At 35.0% G+C, this 12,246-nt stretch overlaps 1 protein-coding gene across 2 annotated transcripts; it reads right to left on the bottom strand.

Annotated features, from left to right (window-relative positions):
* Positions 1–4,157: 4,157 nt before the first annotated feature.
* Positions 4,158–12,026, bottom strand: LOC127846973 (angiopoietin-1-like). Of its 2 annotated transcripts, XM_052378448.1 has the most exons (3): positions 10,455–12,026; positions 5,109–5,167; positions 4,158–4,303 (listed from the first exon to the last, which is right to left on the bottom strand). In XM_052378448.1, the coding sequence occupies exon 1, from the start codon at positions 11,919–11,921 to the stop codon at positions 10,734–10,736; it is 1,188 nt and encodes a 395-aa protein (XP_052234408.1). In that variant the 5' UTR covers positions 11,922–12,026; the 3' UTR covers positions 4,158–4,303; positions 5,109–5,167; positions 10,455–10,733. The 2 variants fall into 2 exon arrangements, with proteins under 2 accessions (XP_052234408.1, XP_052234409.1); XM_052378449.1 differs by lacking the exons at positions 4,158–4,303; positions 5,109–5,167 and adding an exon at positions 7,755–9,533.
* Between the last annotated feature and the right edge of the window lie 220 nt (positions 12,027–12,246).

Below are 12,246 nucleotides of genomic sequence, written 5' to 3'. Positions count from 1 at the left end.
CATGTTTTTCAAGCAAACATAATTATTTTCGAACTCATCCAAGATATCATTGGGACAAATCTTCTGACCATATTTCATGAAGATCGGAAAATAAATGTGGCCTCTAGAGAATTAACAAGGTTTAACTATAGCCATATAAGGAAAAATGCCCCGCCCCTTGGCGGCCATGTTTTTCAACCAACCGGCATCATTTTCAAACACGTCCAAGATATCATTGGGATGAATCTTCTGACCAAGTTTCATGAAGATCAGACAATAAATGTGGCGTCTATTAGTGTTATCAAGATTTTACTATAGCCATATATAGCCTTATAAGGAAAAATGTCCCGCCCCTTGGCAGCCATGTTTTTCAAGCAAACGTCACCATTTTTAAACTCATCCAAGATATCATTGAGACCAATCTTCTGACCAAATTTCATGAAGATTGAAGAATAAATGTGGCTTCTAGAGAGTTAACAAGGCAAATGTTGACGCTGCACAACGCACAACGGACAACGGACGACGGACAAAAAGCGATCACAAAAGCTCACCATGAGCACGTTGTGCGCAGGTGAGCTAAAAAAAACTTGGTAGAGGACCAGAATAAAATGATTATGCCAAAAAACCAAACCTCTTGGTTTTGCGATTTTAGAGAAGACATTTTTAAGTGTTTGCTCCAAACATATATAGAAAGAAACCCTCAGGGAGGGGCCACTTTTCAAACCAGGGGATTATTTCAAAAAACTTTTTTAAACTTTGGACGAGCTGAACGATCAACAAGAATGACTTCTATATAATCCCTTCCTAAACTAATTTCACCTTAATCGTCTTTTGGAACGGACTGAAGCAATTTCGAATTCAGTTGAAATATCATGAGCACAATTGTTGTGATAGTTTCATTATTATTTGGCAAAACATTTGATTTCTACATTGTTCACAAAGTGGCACTCATATTTTTCAGTAGACCTGAGACATTTTCAAACTCAGCAGATATACCATTAGAAAAAGCGTTCTGATCAAGTTTCATGAGGATTGGGTAAACATGTAACTTCTGAAAAGTTCATAAACATTTTATTCAATTTGACAAAGCAACCTAATTTTTGAACGCAGTTTTGTAATTTACCCAATTGTCGTTTAGACCGATTTCTTTCAATGTGTCGTGAATATTGGAAATACATATATTCTCTAGAGTGTTAACAATGTACATTTTGACAACGGACAATGCAGGAACGATGATTAACAATCGGCAGAATGTAATCACAAAAGCTCACTGTAAGCAAGTTGTGCTCATTAGATCTAATATGGACTCTTACTAGGTACATGTGTGTAAGCTATGACAGAGCACTGTGAACAGGGTTTTATTGAACGATTTTATTAATATACTGGGGTCCTTAGCGTTCCAAGTCGTTTGATTAAAACTCTTAAATGGAATTTCTTTTTTTTTGCTAACATACACTATAAAATTGACAAAGTATTTTTATCATAATAATACAACAATAAGTATACAAAATGCATCTTCTGACAACAAACTTGTTGACCAGACAGGGGTTTTCATAGGAAAACATAAAAATACTTAATCAAGTGCATAGTACAAATGATGGTAGTATTCTTGTTTTTTTTATGCTTCCGACATCACTTAGTTTTGATTGAACACTTCTCACTAACAACAGACCAGCTGTCTATAATCTTCCTTTTTAAGAAGAACTCTTACAGCTCTCAAACAGTGGTTGTAGTGGGACGTACGACTTTGTATTAAAAACGTTCTTCTGCGGTATGTAGAGGGTGGATATTAAATTATCACAATTTAAATGTGACAATAAACCAATGAAACCGAAAATTTTATGGACAGTGGTCGACAATGACTATTCTGAGTAAAATTTTCTTTGTGCAGACATTCTGATTTTGCGAAACGAACAAATAAACGAAGGGATTTTTTTTACAATTCACAGATGATTTTGAAGGATTCCGACGGACTTTCTTGACACAAAAACAAAGAGTCCGAGTCACATTTCCACGAGTCTCGGACTACGGGACTCCTGTTAGTGTCGAACACTGCATTAAATAATAATTTATCTTAATGCTGCATGTCCATTTTTAGCTTTTCGCCTCTGCTCTGGAAACTGTATGGAACAGAAAATGTGTCTTTGAACATGAAAAATTTAAACAAGTTCATATACAGTAAAACCTGTCTAAACCAAACAGTGCCAATGAATCAGAGATGTTCTGTTTAGCCAGGTTTTGGCAGAATGAAATTTTCTTTCAATATGAAAAGCCTGGTTAACATGTTAATTTCTTTGAAGAAGAATGTAATAGTATGTAATAGACTTTTACATTTGAGGTAACGAGACTGGTAATACATACTGCATTCAGTCTCCTAATAAAAGTCATTTGATGTGAATGGTTTTAAAATTGAATTCGTGAATGAAAAAGTTATAGCCTGGAAACTTGTGTATAACAAACTTTGACCTTTGACCTCTAAGTGTGACCATGTTATCTGAGTCGGGTAAAAATGTTTTCCAGACAAAATGTCCTTGGTTGTAATTAGTGGTAAGTTTTGAAATAGCATGATGAATGATTAAGTTACAGACCAAAACAACTGTTTATGGCCAACTATGCTTTTTTTTTTTGGGGGGGGGGGTGACCTTGACCTTTGAGGTAGTGTGACAAGAGTAACACGCCACATGTCGTCTAGTGTCGAATTGCATTTGTATAAAGTTATTTCATGGGTATAAATATATGACAATTGTATAGGCAGGAACTTTTCAGCTATTTTATGGCAAAAATTGACTTTTGACCTCTAAGTGTGATCTTCAAGGTAAGGAGGTGGTTATTACTAGATCCAAATCTTTTTACCATAATGCAATAAAAGACTGGAATAACTTGCCAAAAAATATACGATGCACAAAGTCTAAGAATACGTTTAAAAAACTTGTTAAGAAACATTTATTAGGAGAAATGGAAAAAGTTGAGAAACAAGAGTATCTGTATTATTAACTTTTTATCATTTGGTTTTAGATCTGTAATACATTTTTAAAATGTTAACTAGATTGCTATACATTTTTAAACGGTAAACCATTTTGTAATACATTTTTAAACTGTGTTTATGCAATCCTGTCAAGTTCATCATCATACGATGTGTTTTCGTATTTAAAAACAAGAATTATTTTATTAATACCATAATATGACATTGTGAGACCGTTGTCACTTTTTTCCATCATATATTACAAATTTATGATATAATATTACGTCATTCAGATCTACATGTGACGACTTTGGACCCCGTTGGAAATAAGTTTTGTACGATCTTTCGTCAAAACTTTACGGGTTATCCAGTGCACTTTTATATCTATATTTCAATATAATTTAATTTTGACCAATAAGTGTGATAAAGTCTAATATAATATAAACCATATATATATATATATATATGTAAATATATACATATATATATGTATTATAATCTACGATGGTGACTATCTGTGATATTTATGAATTGTTAATAACTGTTCATATGGATTGTAGTATTATGTTATATGCACAAATAAAATTATTATTATTATTATTACTAGATATTGTCAACATGAACATTCTTACCAAGTTTCTTCAAGATTGAGTCATTAATCAGATTTCTAGAGTTGTAACAATTTTTTAAGTGAGATTTGACCTGGAGACCTAGTTTTTGGAAGCATGTCACTCAGATTTGAACTCCCCAAGATATTGTCAAGATAAACATTCTAACCATGTTTCATAAAGATTTGATGGAAAATTGGACTGTAGATCGGAAACGAGCTAAAAGTTGATGATACTTGGCATACACACTGCATTACGCCGGACAAAGGGTGGACACAATAGCACACCTTTAGCGCTTAGCCCTCAGGTGATCTTTAAAAACCCATTGAATTGATCAGAATTCTGGATTTAAAAAAGCACACAAAATAACATAACTTGCATCTTGACCAATAATTGTACTCAAAAACATAATTCAGAAGAAAACAAGAAAAAAGAACTTGAATTCATTATAAAATCATTATTAGTTGAAACACCAAAGAAGCAGACATCCATTATCTGTCTACAGAAGCACACAAAAATGCAATGTCTTGAAAACACTCATGAAAACGTTCTATGTATTGGAAAGAACCGAACGCATTCTACTAACCCGTGCAAGTCTTAGTGTCCCGTAGAAGTCTTCAAAAGCAAAAAGTCTGTAAGCTGAGCCGTCATGGAGGGTGAAGGTTCCATTGGTAGTCTTCTTACCCGATTTCGCGCAGTCAATCTTTATACCAATCTTATATTTACCTCCAACTGTTTCCATAAAGTCGCTAGTCTGTAGTCAAAATTAAAATGTAATATACATATCTTACATATTGTTATCTTCTGTAAATAAAACTCGCAAGAGCACAACATTTGTTTGTACATGGACAATTTTGAAAGGATAATTTAGATGGCTTATATAATATCATATTTTTTACTTGAAATGCTCCACAGAAACGGATGCCCCACACCCACAACTTATGTTTGAACACATACATGTGTACATGTGTACATAGATAAATGCCCTATATATAGGACGAAAAGACAAAAGGGCCATATAATTAAGCCTAAACTGCTTGCCGCCAACATTAGTTTAAAAAATAAACATAAACAATGCTTAGATTAAAAAAATAAATATTAAACGTTTTAACTTTTAATCATAAAGTTGAATGTTTTTAAGTACGGTCATTCTATGCTCTCAGGGCTTATGGTTTTCTTCTTCATATTGTATTGCATCATACTGTTATTGAGCTTTGTCTCTTCTTTGCAGTGTCAATGGTCCCGCATGAAAGATACAAGTCTATGATGTTCATGACTTATTAAGTTTTCGACTGATAAGTAAAAAGACTAAAATCCATGCTATGATGACATGAAATGAAACGAAACGGACGCATGGATTTTTTGTTTGATTGGTGTGGGAGCTTTGGAAGATGGCGTTGTTGTTGTTTTAACTGTATTTATTAACCCATTTATGCCTAGCGTCTAGAAAAATGGCCTTGGCAAACAGGTAGACCCAGATGACTATATTTAAAGTATAGTTTCACTGGCGGATATGTTTACTCTCTTGTTTTTACGAAGAAAAATTGTTAGACACATACCAGAACAATGTGCGTAGTAATAGATGCGGATTTATTCCGACGGAATCATCAGCTGCTGCCTGAAATGAATGATTATTACCAATTCCCATTACTGCATTACTGTTCGATCGAAATATACGATTCATTTTATATATGAACAGACAATTTAGAGGTGACTTGTGGATTGATTGGACGTGACTTGTGGATTGATTGGACGTGACTTGTAGATTGATTGGACGTGACTTGTGGATTGATTGGACGTGACTTGTGGATTGATTGGACGTGCAGCGAACCGACAGAAACGTAGCGATGACCCGGTAGACTATGGTCTTTTTTTAAAGATTGTAATACTTGTATTATTTTTATTTCATCAGCAAGGATCAACATACCATTTAGCAAGGACATATGCCACCCTTCTAATTAACCTCCCCTGGCACTGGCCCTCCAAAAGGCCCATCAATTATGGAACATAGTTAAGGTACATTATAATGTAATTTTTAAATTGATATAAAAAGAAATCGGTACAAAAACGTCAAAAAATGTAACCTCAAATGAAAGTGTGGTTTAATACCTTTATAATTCGATAATTATTGATAGATTCAGTAGGCCAGGTAAATGGCCACGTTAATTACTTAATTAACAGTAATTAATTAACTGTATTATTTAAAACATTATTCGATTTATGGCTAAGAATATAAACCTTCACAGTTTAATCAATTTCCAAATGTTTTAAAATACCTATAAATTATCCCAATTTTTCCGAAATGTATGTTAAAATTTCCAAATCGTGTTGTTTTTAAGGCGGTTGTAGAAATGTTTGCATAGCCATTACAGCCAGTGTTACAATTTATTACGTAATCCGGATAGTGTCATCTACAATCTCGCCCTTCTTTCATCCATTGCGACACACGATGCACGATATTTTACGCGACGGTCGCGGCGACGCACGATATTTTGCGCGACAGTCGCGGCGACGCGCGATATATTTAACACGAAATATCGCCCTTGTGCGACAGTTGCCCTTTTATATGCGATATCTCGCCCTTTGAACACGACCGTCGCCCTTTAAACACGACCGTCGCCCTTATATATGTGATATCTCGCCCCTTTAACACGACCGTCGCCCTTTAAACACGACGGTCGTGTTCAAAGGGCGACGGTCGTGTTCAAAGGGCGACGGTCGTGTTCAAAGGGCGAGATATCGCATATAAAAGGGCGACTGTCGCACAAGGGCGATATTTCGTGTTAAATATTTCGTGCGTCGCCGCGACTGTCGCGAAAAATATCGTGCGTCGCCGCGATTGTCGCGCAAAGTATCGTGCGTCGCCGCGACTGTCGCGCAAAAAAATCGTTTATCGTGTGTCGCCCTTGATGGAAGAAGGGCGAGATTATAGATATCCGGATTCCGTATATTATAGCTAATAGTGTTTAAAGTAACATTACTACTCAAAATCAACGACAATATCGTACAATATTTCGTAAAATAAACTAAACCAATTAAAAAGCAGTGTTCCTTATAGCAATTGCCGAAATTTCAATGCCAGATGTGGTCTGGTCAAATAGATGTTTGTAGATACAAAATGCTCGTTGTTTTTTCCATTTTAATTTTCCGCAACGATATCTAGTCATACAACACATGACCACTATCGTGGTGTTCGTGTGGCGTATGAATAGATATATTCGCGGGGAATTCAATTGGAGTTAATTGTGGTCACAAATAAATAAAAACGAGCATTTTGTATCGACAAACATCTATGTAATCATACCACATCAAACGTTGAAATTGTGGCTATAGCTATATGGAACACTGATTGTTTAGGTGTTAACTTTATTTTACGAAATACATTACGAAATTTTCGTTGATTTTGAGCGTTATAGGGACTTTAATATTAAATGTTTTTGTAAGGCAGGATGGAGTGTGACCACGCAAACACTGACGCACAGTGCCAGCTATTTAATGTTTGCACCTATGTTCGAACGGTAGCCATTCAAGCTCTTGTAAAAGAGCCGATGAAGGAGTCAGGGAAGGTTTTCTTTTTTAAATAGCGCTTATGAAGAGACCTGAAATTTCAGAGATAATTGTAAAAATTTAAACCAATTGAACTCGAAATTATAGTATTAATATTATTATAATAATAATAATCATAATATTAATAATAATAATAATAATAATAATTATTATTATTATTATTATTTTGATTTTACTCTGAGAAAGTGTAACTTTTCAGACAGTTCATACACCTATGAACTGCTGAAAAATACTGTTAAATTCTTGCAACTCAAATATAAAGATGACATTAGCTATACTTTTTACGATCTAAAGGTCACATTGCACTTATATTCGCATCCGATTAATGGCGATGGTTGTAGCAAATTCTATATCACCGATATCTGTGTTGAACGAGTGTGCTTATTAAGAATGATCGGTCGGGATGATAACTGTATCAATAATTTTTTTCCAAGGAAAACAACAACAATAGTACAAAACACAATTTCAAAATGATATTAGATAAAACATGCGTTATTTGTTCGTCGTGTATTCAACTTTACGAGTTCATTTCCCTGTTTACCAAAATATATTGATACAGCGCTTGTAGGTAGTGTGGCAACATTGACATTCTACAACTTAACAAAACATGAGCTGCAGTGGAGAATAACAACTCAATCATCTTAAATATATTTATTGTCTGGACAAATATCATTTGATTATATACCAATACTAGTTAAATACAAAGTAAAAACATGATGTCAATTATGGCATTGAAACGCTCACCTGTTATCAAGGTACACCTTTGACCTCTCTTGTCAAACATGGCATTGATATGGATCAGCATATTTTACCCTGTTTAACCCATTTATGTCTAGTAGACTCTCCCATCCTTCTAAATTTGATCAATTTATTTCCAAAATTAGGGATGTCTAGTATACTTATTTCTATATTTAGAATATTTCTTACAGAAATTCCTTAAAGCAAATAGCGCAGACCCTGATGAGACCCCGCATCATGCGGCGTCTCATCTGGGTCTACGCTGTATGCCAAGGCCTTTTTTCTAGACGCTATGCATAAATGGGTTAATCGAGATTGAGTCATGCATGTGACTTCTGCAAGGGTTATAATGGTTTTCTGAGATTTTACCTGGTGACCTTATTTAAAGCACATATGGCCGAGATTTGAACTTGGTCTACATATTGTCAAAAGAAATATTCTGTCCATGGTTCATCAAGGTCATACATTTGGTTTCTTGAGAGGTTACAATGTTTTTTAAAGATTTGATCGGATGACCAAGATGTTGGAGAAACTTGACCCAGATTCAAAATCGGTCTATATATTCTGACGTTAAGCGCCCTGACAAAGTTTTATCAACATTATGTTATAGATGACATATAGCATCTAAAGTGGATACATATTTGACCTCGTGACCCGATCATTAAATGCACGCCAACCAGATTCGTACTTGGCCTAGACATTGATAAACAATCTGGTCAAATTTTAAACAGATTTAGGCATACATGTTGGTAACATGGTTCTAGTTAGATTTGACCTAGTAACCTAGATCTTTTATGCAGGTCACGTAGTGTCAAACTTGTAATACATATTGTGATGATGACAATTGTGATTAAGTTTCATCGACATTAAGTCATAATGATTGCTACTTCAGTGGTAAAAAGGTTTTTCTAAAATATTACCTGCTGGCATAATTTTCATGCGCACGTAGCCCTGATTCGAAATCGGTCTACATATTTTCAAGAAAACATTCTGTCAAAGTCTTATCAAGATTGAAAATAAATGAGGCTTTATATATGTAACGAAGGTTTTCTCAGATTTGACCTGGTGACTTAGTTTTTAGACGCATGTGATCTAGATTAAAACTTTGCATATATATTTTAATATAACATTTCTGACAAAGTTTTATTAAGATTGAGTCGTACACTAGACCTAGAATTTGAACAGAGCCTGGATATTTTCACGTTTAGTAATCTGGCCAAGTTCCATCAACACTAGATCAAAAGTGGCCAAAAGTGCAATGATGAGCTAAACGCTGACCCAGACTGATTACAAATGCTCACTATTTGCACCTCGTGCTCAGATGAACTAAATGGTGTATCAGATATTTGCGCTTTAGATGTGTAATTCACACATCAACACAATTCATTGTAATAAAGATATATCAGTTATCAGATAGCAATACAACAACGGCATGCTTTGGGTACTTCTGAAACATTCATTTTTAAGGCGACTGTTACGTTTAAGTCCCTGTTGATGTCGCACCAAAGGGTCTTAAATCTTCCGTCTATCTGTCCCCAACACGTAAATAACACCTCTTCATGAAAGTAACTATACTTAACTACACTTCAGGGGTGATTAAATTAGTAAGCAGGACCAAAACATGTGAAGATCAATTTGCGATATATGTGCAATACTTTTCACGCGGCTTAAAACGTCTGCTGGATATGAAAACAAAAAGAAGCATACATTTACCCAAACCTTATTACAGTTGGATGTACACTTGGAGACTTTTCTAACGCACAGCGCACTTGGAGACTATTCTAACACAACACTTTTCAAACTGCAATATCTCAATAATGACACAAAATTTCAATTTAAAGTTTAATATGTGATTACTTGACTACTTGATGTGTAAGCTCACGATAAAATCGTTCCTCCGTGACGATCGGTTCCTTAAGCACGTGTGGTAGGTAGCCTGCAAAATGCCATTGCGCGGTTGTGTTCCTAAATATTCATTCGAGCCATAATGTTTTTAATTAAAAAAAATGTTTTCCTGGTGTTATAGCCAACCTAAAATGATGAAATAAATTAGCAATGTATCGCGTTTCACATTTTCCACCAAAAGATTAAACCATACCTAACCTACGTACAAAAGCGCCCGATCGTCATGGATGAATTATGATATCGTGAGCGTTCACAGAATGGTGTCAAATGATAGCATGTGCAATTTTAAATCTTAATCATTACTTAAGACATTCGTGTTTGGAAAATTATTTTTTGAAAATTATTGCGTTAAAAAGTCTTCAATTGAAGATGTAGCACACCAAATTTACATGATACTTGAATTTCACTTGAAATACAAATGTAAAGCTCAATATATAAGCGCCAGGGTTTTTGACAGATGACTCCTAAGTCAATATTTAAGTACATCAAAAAATCAAAACAGACGATACAATACGAATGACAATCATTTTCTTTGCTCCAATGGAAATACTTTATTAAGTCATATCTACGTCTTAATGTGCATTCTTAGCGCATGCTCATTTGCACAAATTTTAAAGATGTGTATGCCCCAGTGATCTTGAACCAGTTAATTCCTTTAAAAATTGGCACGGAATCTTTTTCCTTGAAGTATTTACCGTTAAGATGTGCGCTGAAACAGTCATCAAACCACCAACCTCCCCCATAGCGGCATGCACAACAACCACTGTATCGGTCATTATCTCTATCGAAAGTTGAAAACGGCCGACCGTTGTGAAGACCATAACCATGTCCATAACAATCCATTAATATACAGTCTCCTGCGTCCCCAGTGTATCCAGCCAGATGGAGCTTATACTTCTCAGACTCTGATGATATCTTGAACTCAGAATACAGCGCATATCGCTTTGTTCCATTGAACATCTCCATCTCAACCCTCAGCTGTCTCGGTTTGTCCTTATAGTCAGCTGGTAGATATGGTCATTACCCAGCCAGAGTTCACCACTTAAGTCACCGAAGCCAGATTTGTAATCTGCCCAAGTGCGATTAAAATCTACTGAACCGTCGTTTCTCCTCTGTACAACTATCCACCCTTTGTTCGTGGAGTCCAAATTACAATAAACGTTCACGCCATGTGGAAACGCATCGGGATATATTGTATATTCGCCACTCTTAACTACACTGTCACAGGATTTAGAAGGGATGAGAATTGGATGCCGAATTAAATTATCTGTTATGTTTTTCAAGATTTCATTCGACGTTTTAAGTTTGGCAGTATCTGATGTTATCCGAGATATTTCCTGTAATGTATTCAATGAACAGTTCATCAATAACTCATTTAAATGAATTATCACGTCGGTGAAGTTAGAAAGCGTGTTATTTATATATGTTTGACACGCAGCATATCTATGGTTAATCGCCATGGTTTCTTTTTTTATGTTGTCAATATCTGAACGTAATGTCTTTTCCGCAATAATTAATCTTGTTTCTACTTTGTTACATTTTTCGCTGGTATTTCCAATTTCAAAATCCTGTTGTTTTTTCATTTCTTGAAATTCTGCATTCGTTTCGTCTTTAATTGTGTTTATTTCTGAACGTAATTGCGCCATTTTTTCATTTTTAATGGTGTCAATTTCTAAACGTAATGTCTTTTCCGCATTGTTTAATCTAGAATCCATGTTAATAAACTTTTCGCTGACATTTCCGATTTCAAAATCATGTTGTTTTCTCATTTCGTGAAATTCCCTTCGAAGCAATATATTTGCGGATTTTTCTCTCTTAAATGCCATCATTAAATTTTCATATTGACTCACAATAACTCCACAATCACACGACGCATGTTGTGTTTTAGAAACTTGTTCTTCGTTATGGCTTACCACCTGTCCTGAAGATCCCGTAAGCCTGGTAGAAAGCGTAGATATGTCCTCTATTAAAAAATCGATTTCTTTTTTCAGATCCTTTCGTAAATTACGCAATGCAGCTCTTAAGTCTTCTTCATTTTCTTCAATTCTATCCAATCTTTCACTAATTCTAGATGTTGATGTTTCACTTGACATTTGTGAAAAAACAGTTGGAAGTAAAACTAAATATACAATGTACAAAAACATTTTGTATTTAAAATACATGTCTATATTTCTAAATACCACACGTGTAATGCACAGTAGTGAGACGGAGCTCTGTATTTAAAAACACAAGAAACGCACGGCTTCAATATAACTCAGCCACTCAGCTACCTGGCAAACATTTATAACGGAAACCCAGACGCTGAGCTTAAACGTCTGCCGCTATCACTGTTTTACATTATGTTGCTTAGCAACATGGTTCTAGTAATTGATATCAACGAATTATGTTTTGAACGTGCAGCGCTACAAATTTTCTGTTACAAATAAAGACAGATGGTGAAAGAGTCTCGCGTTTAAAGTGGCGTATCAAAGTCGACTTGTACATCTG

Source organism: Dreissena polymorpha, chromosome 10 (assembly GCF_020536995.1).
Source record: "Dreissena polymorpha isolate Duluth1 chromosome 10, UMN_Dpol_1.0, whole genome shotgun sequence".
Lineage (NCBI taxonomy): Eukaryota > Metazoa > Mollusca > Bivalvia > Myida > Dreissenidae > Dreissena > Dreissena polymorpha.
This window is presented reverse-complemented; position numbering and strand designations above follow the sequence as displayed.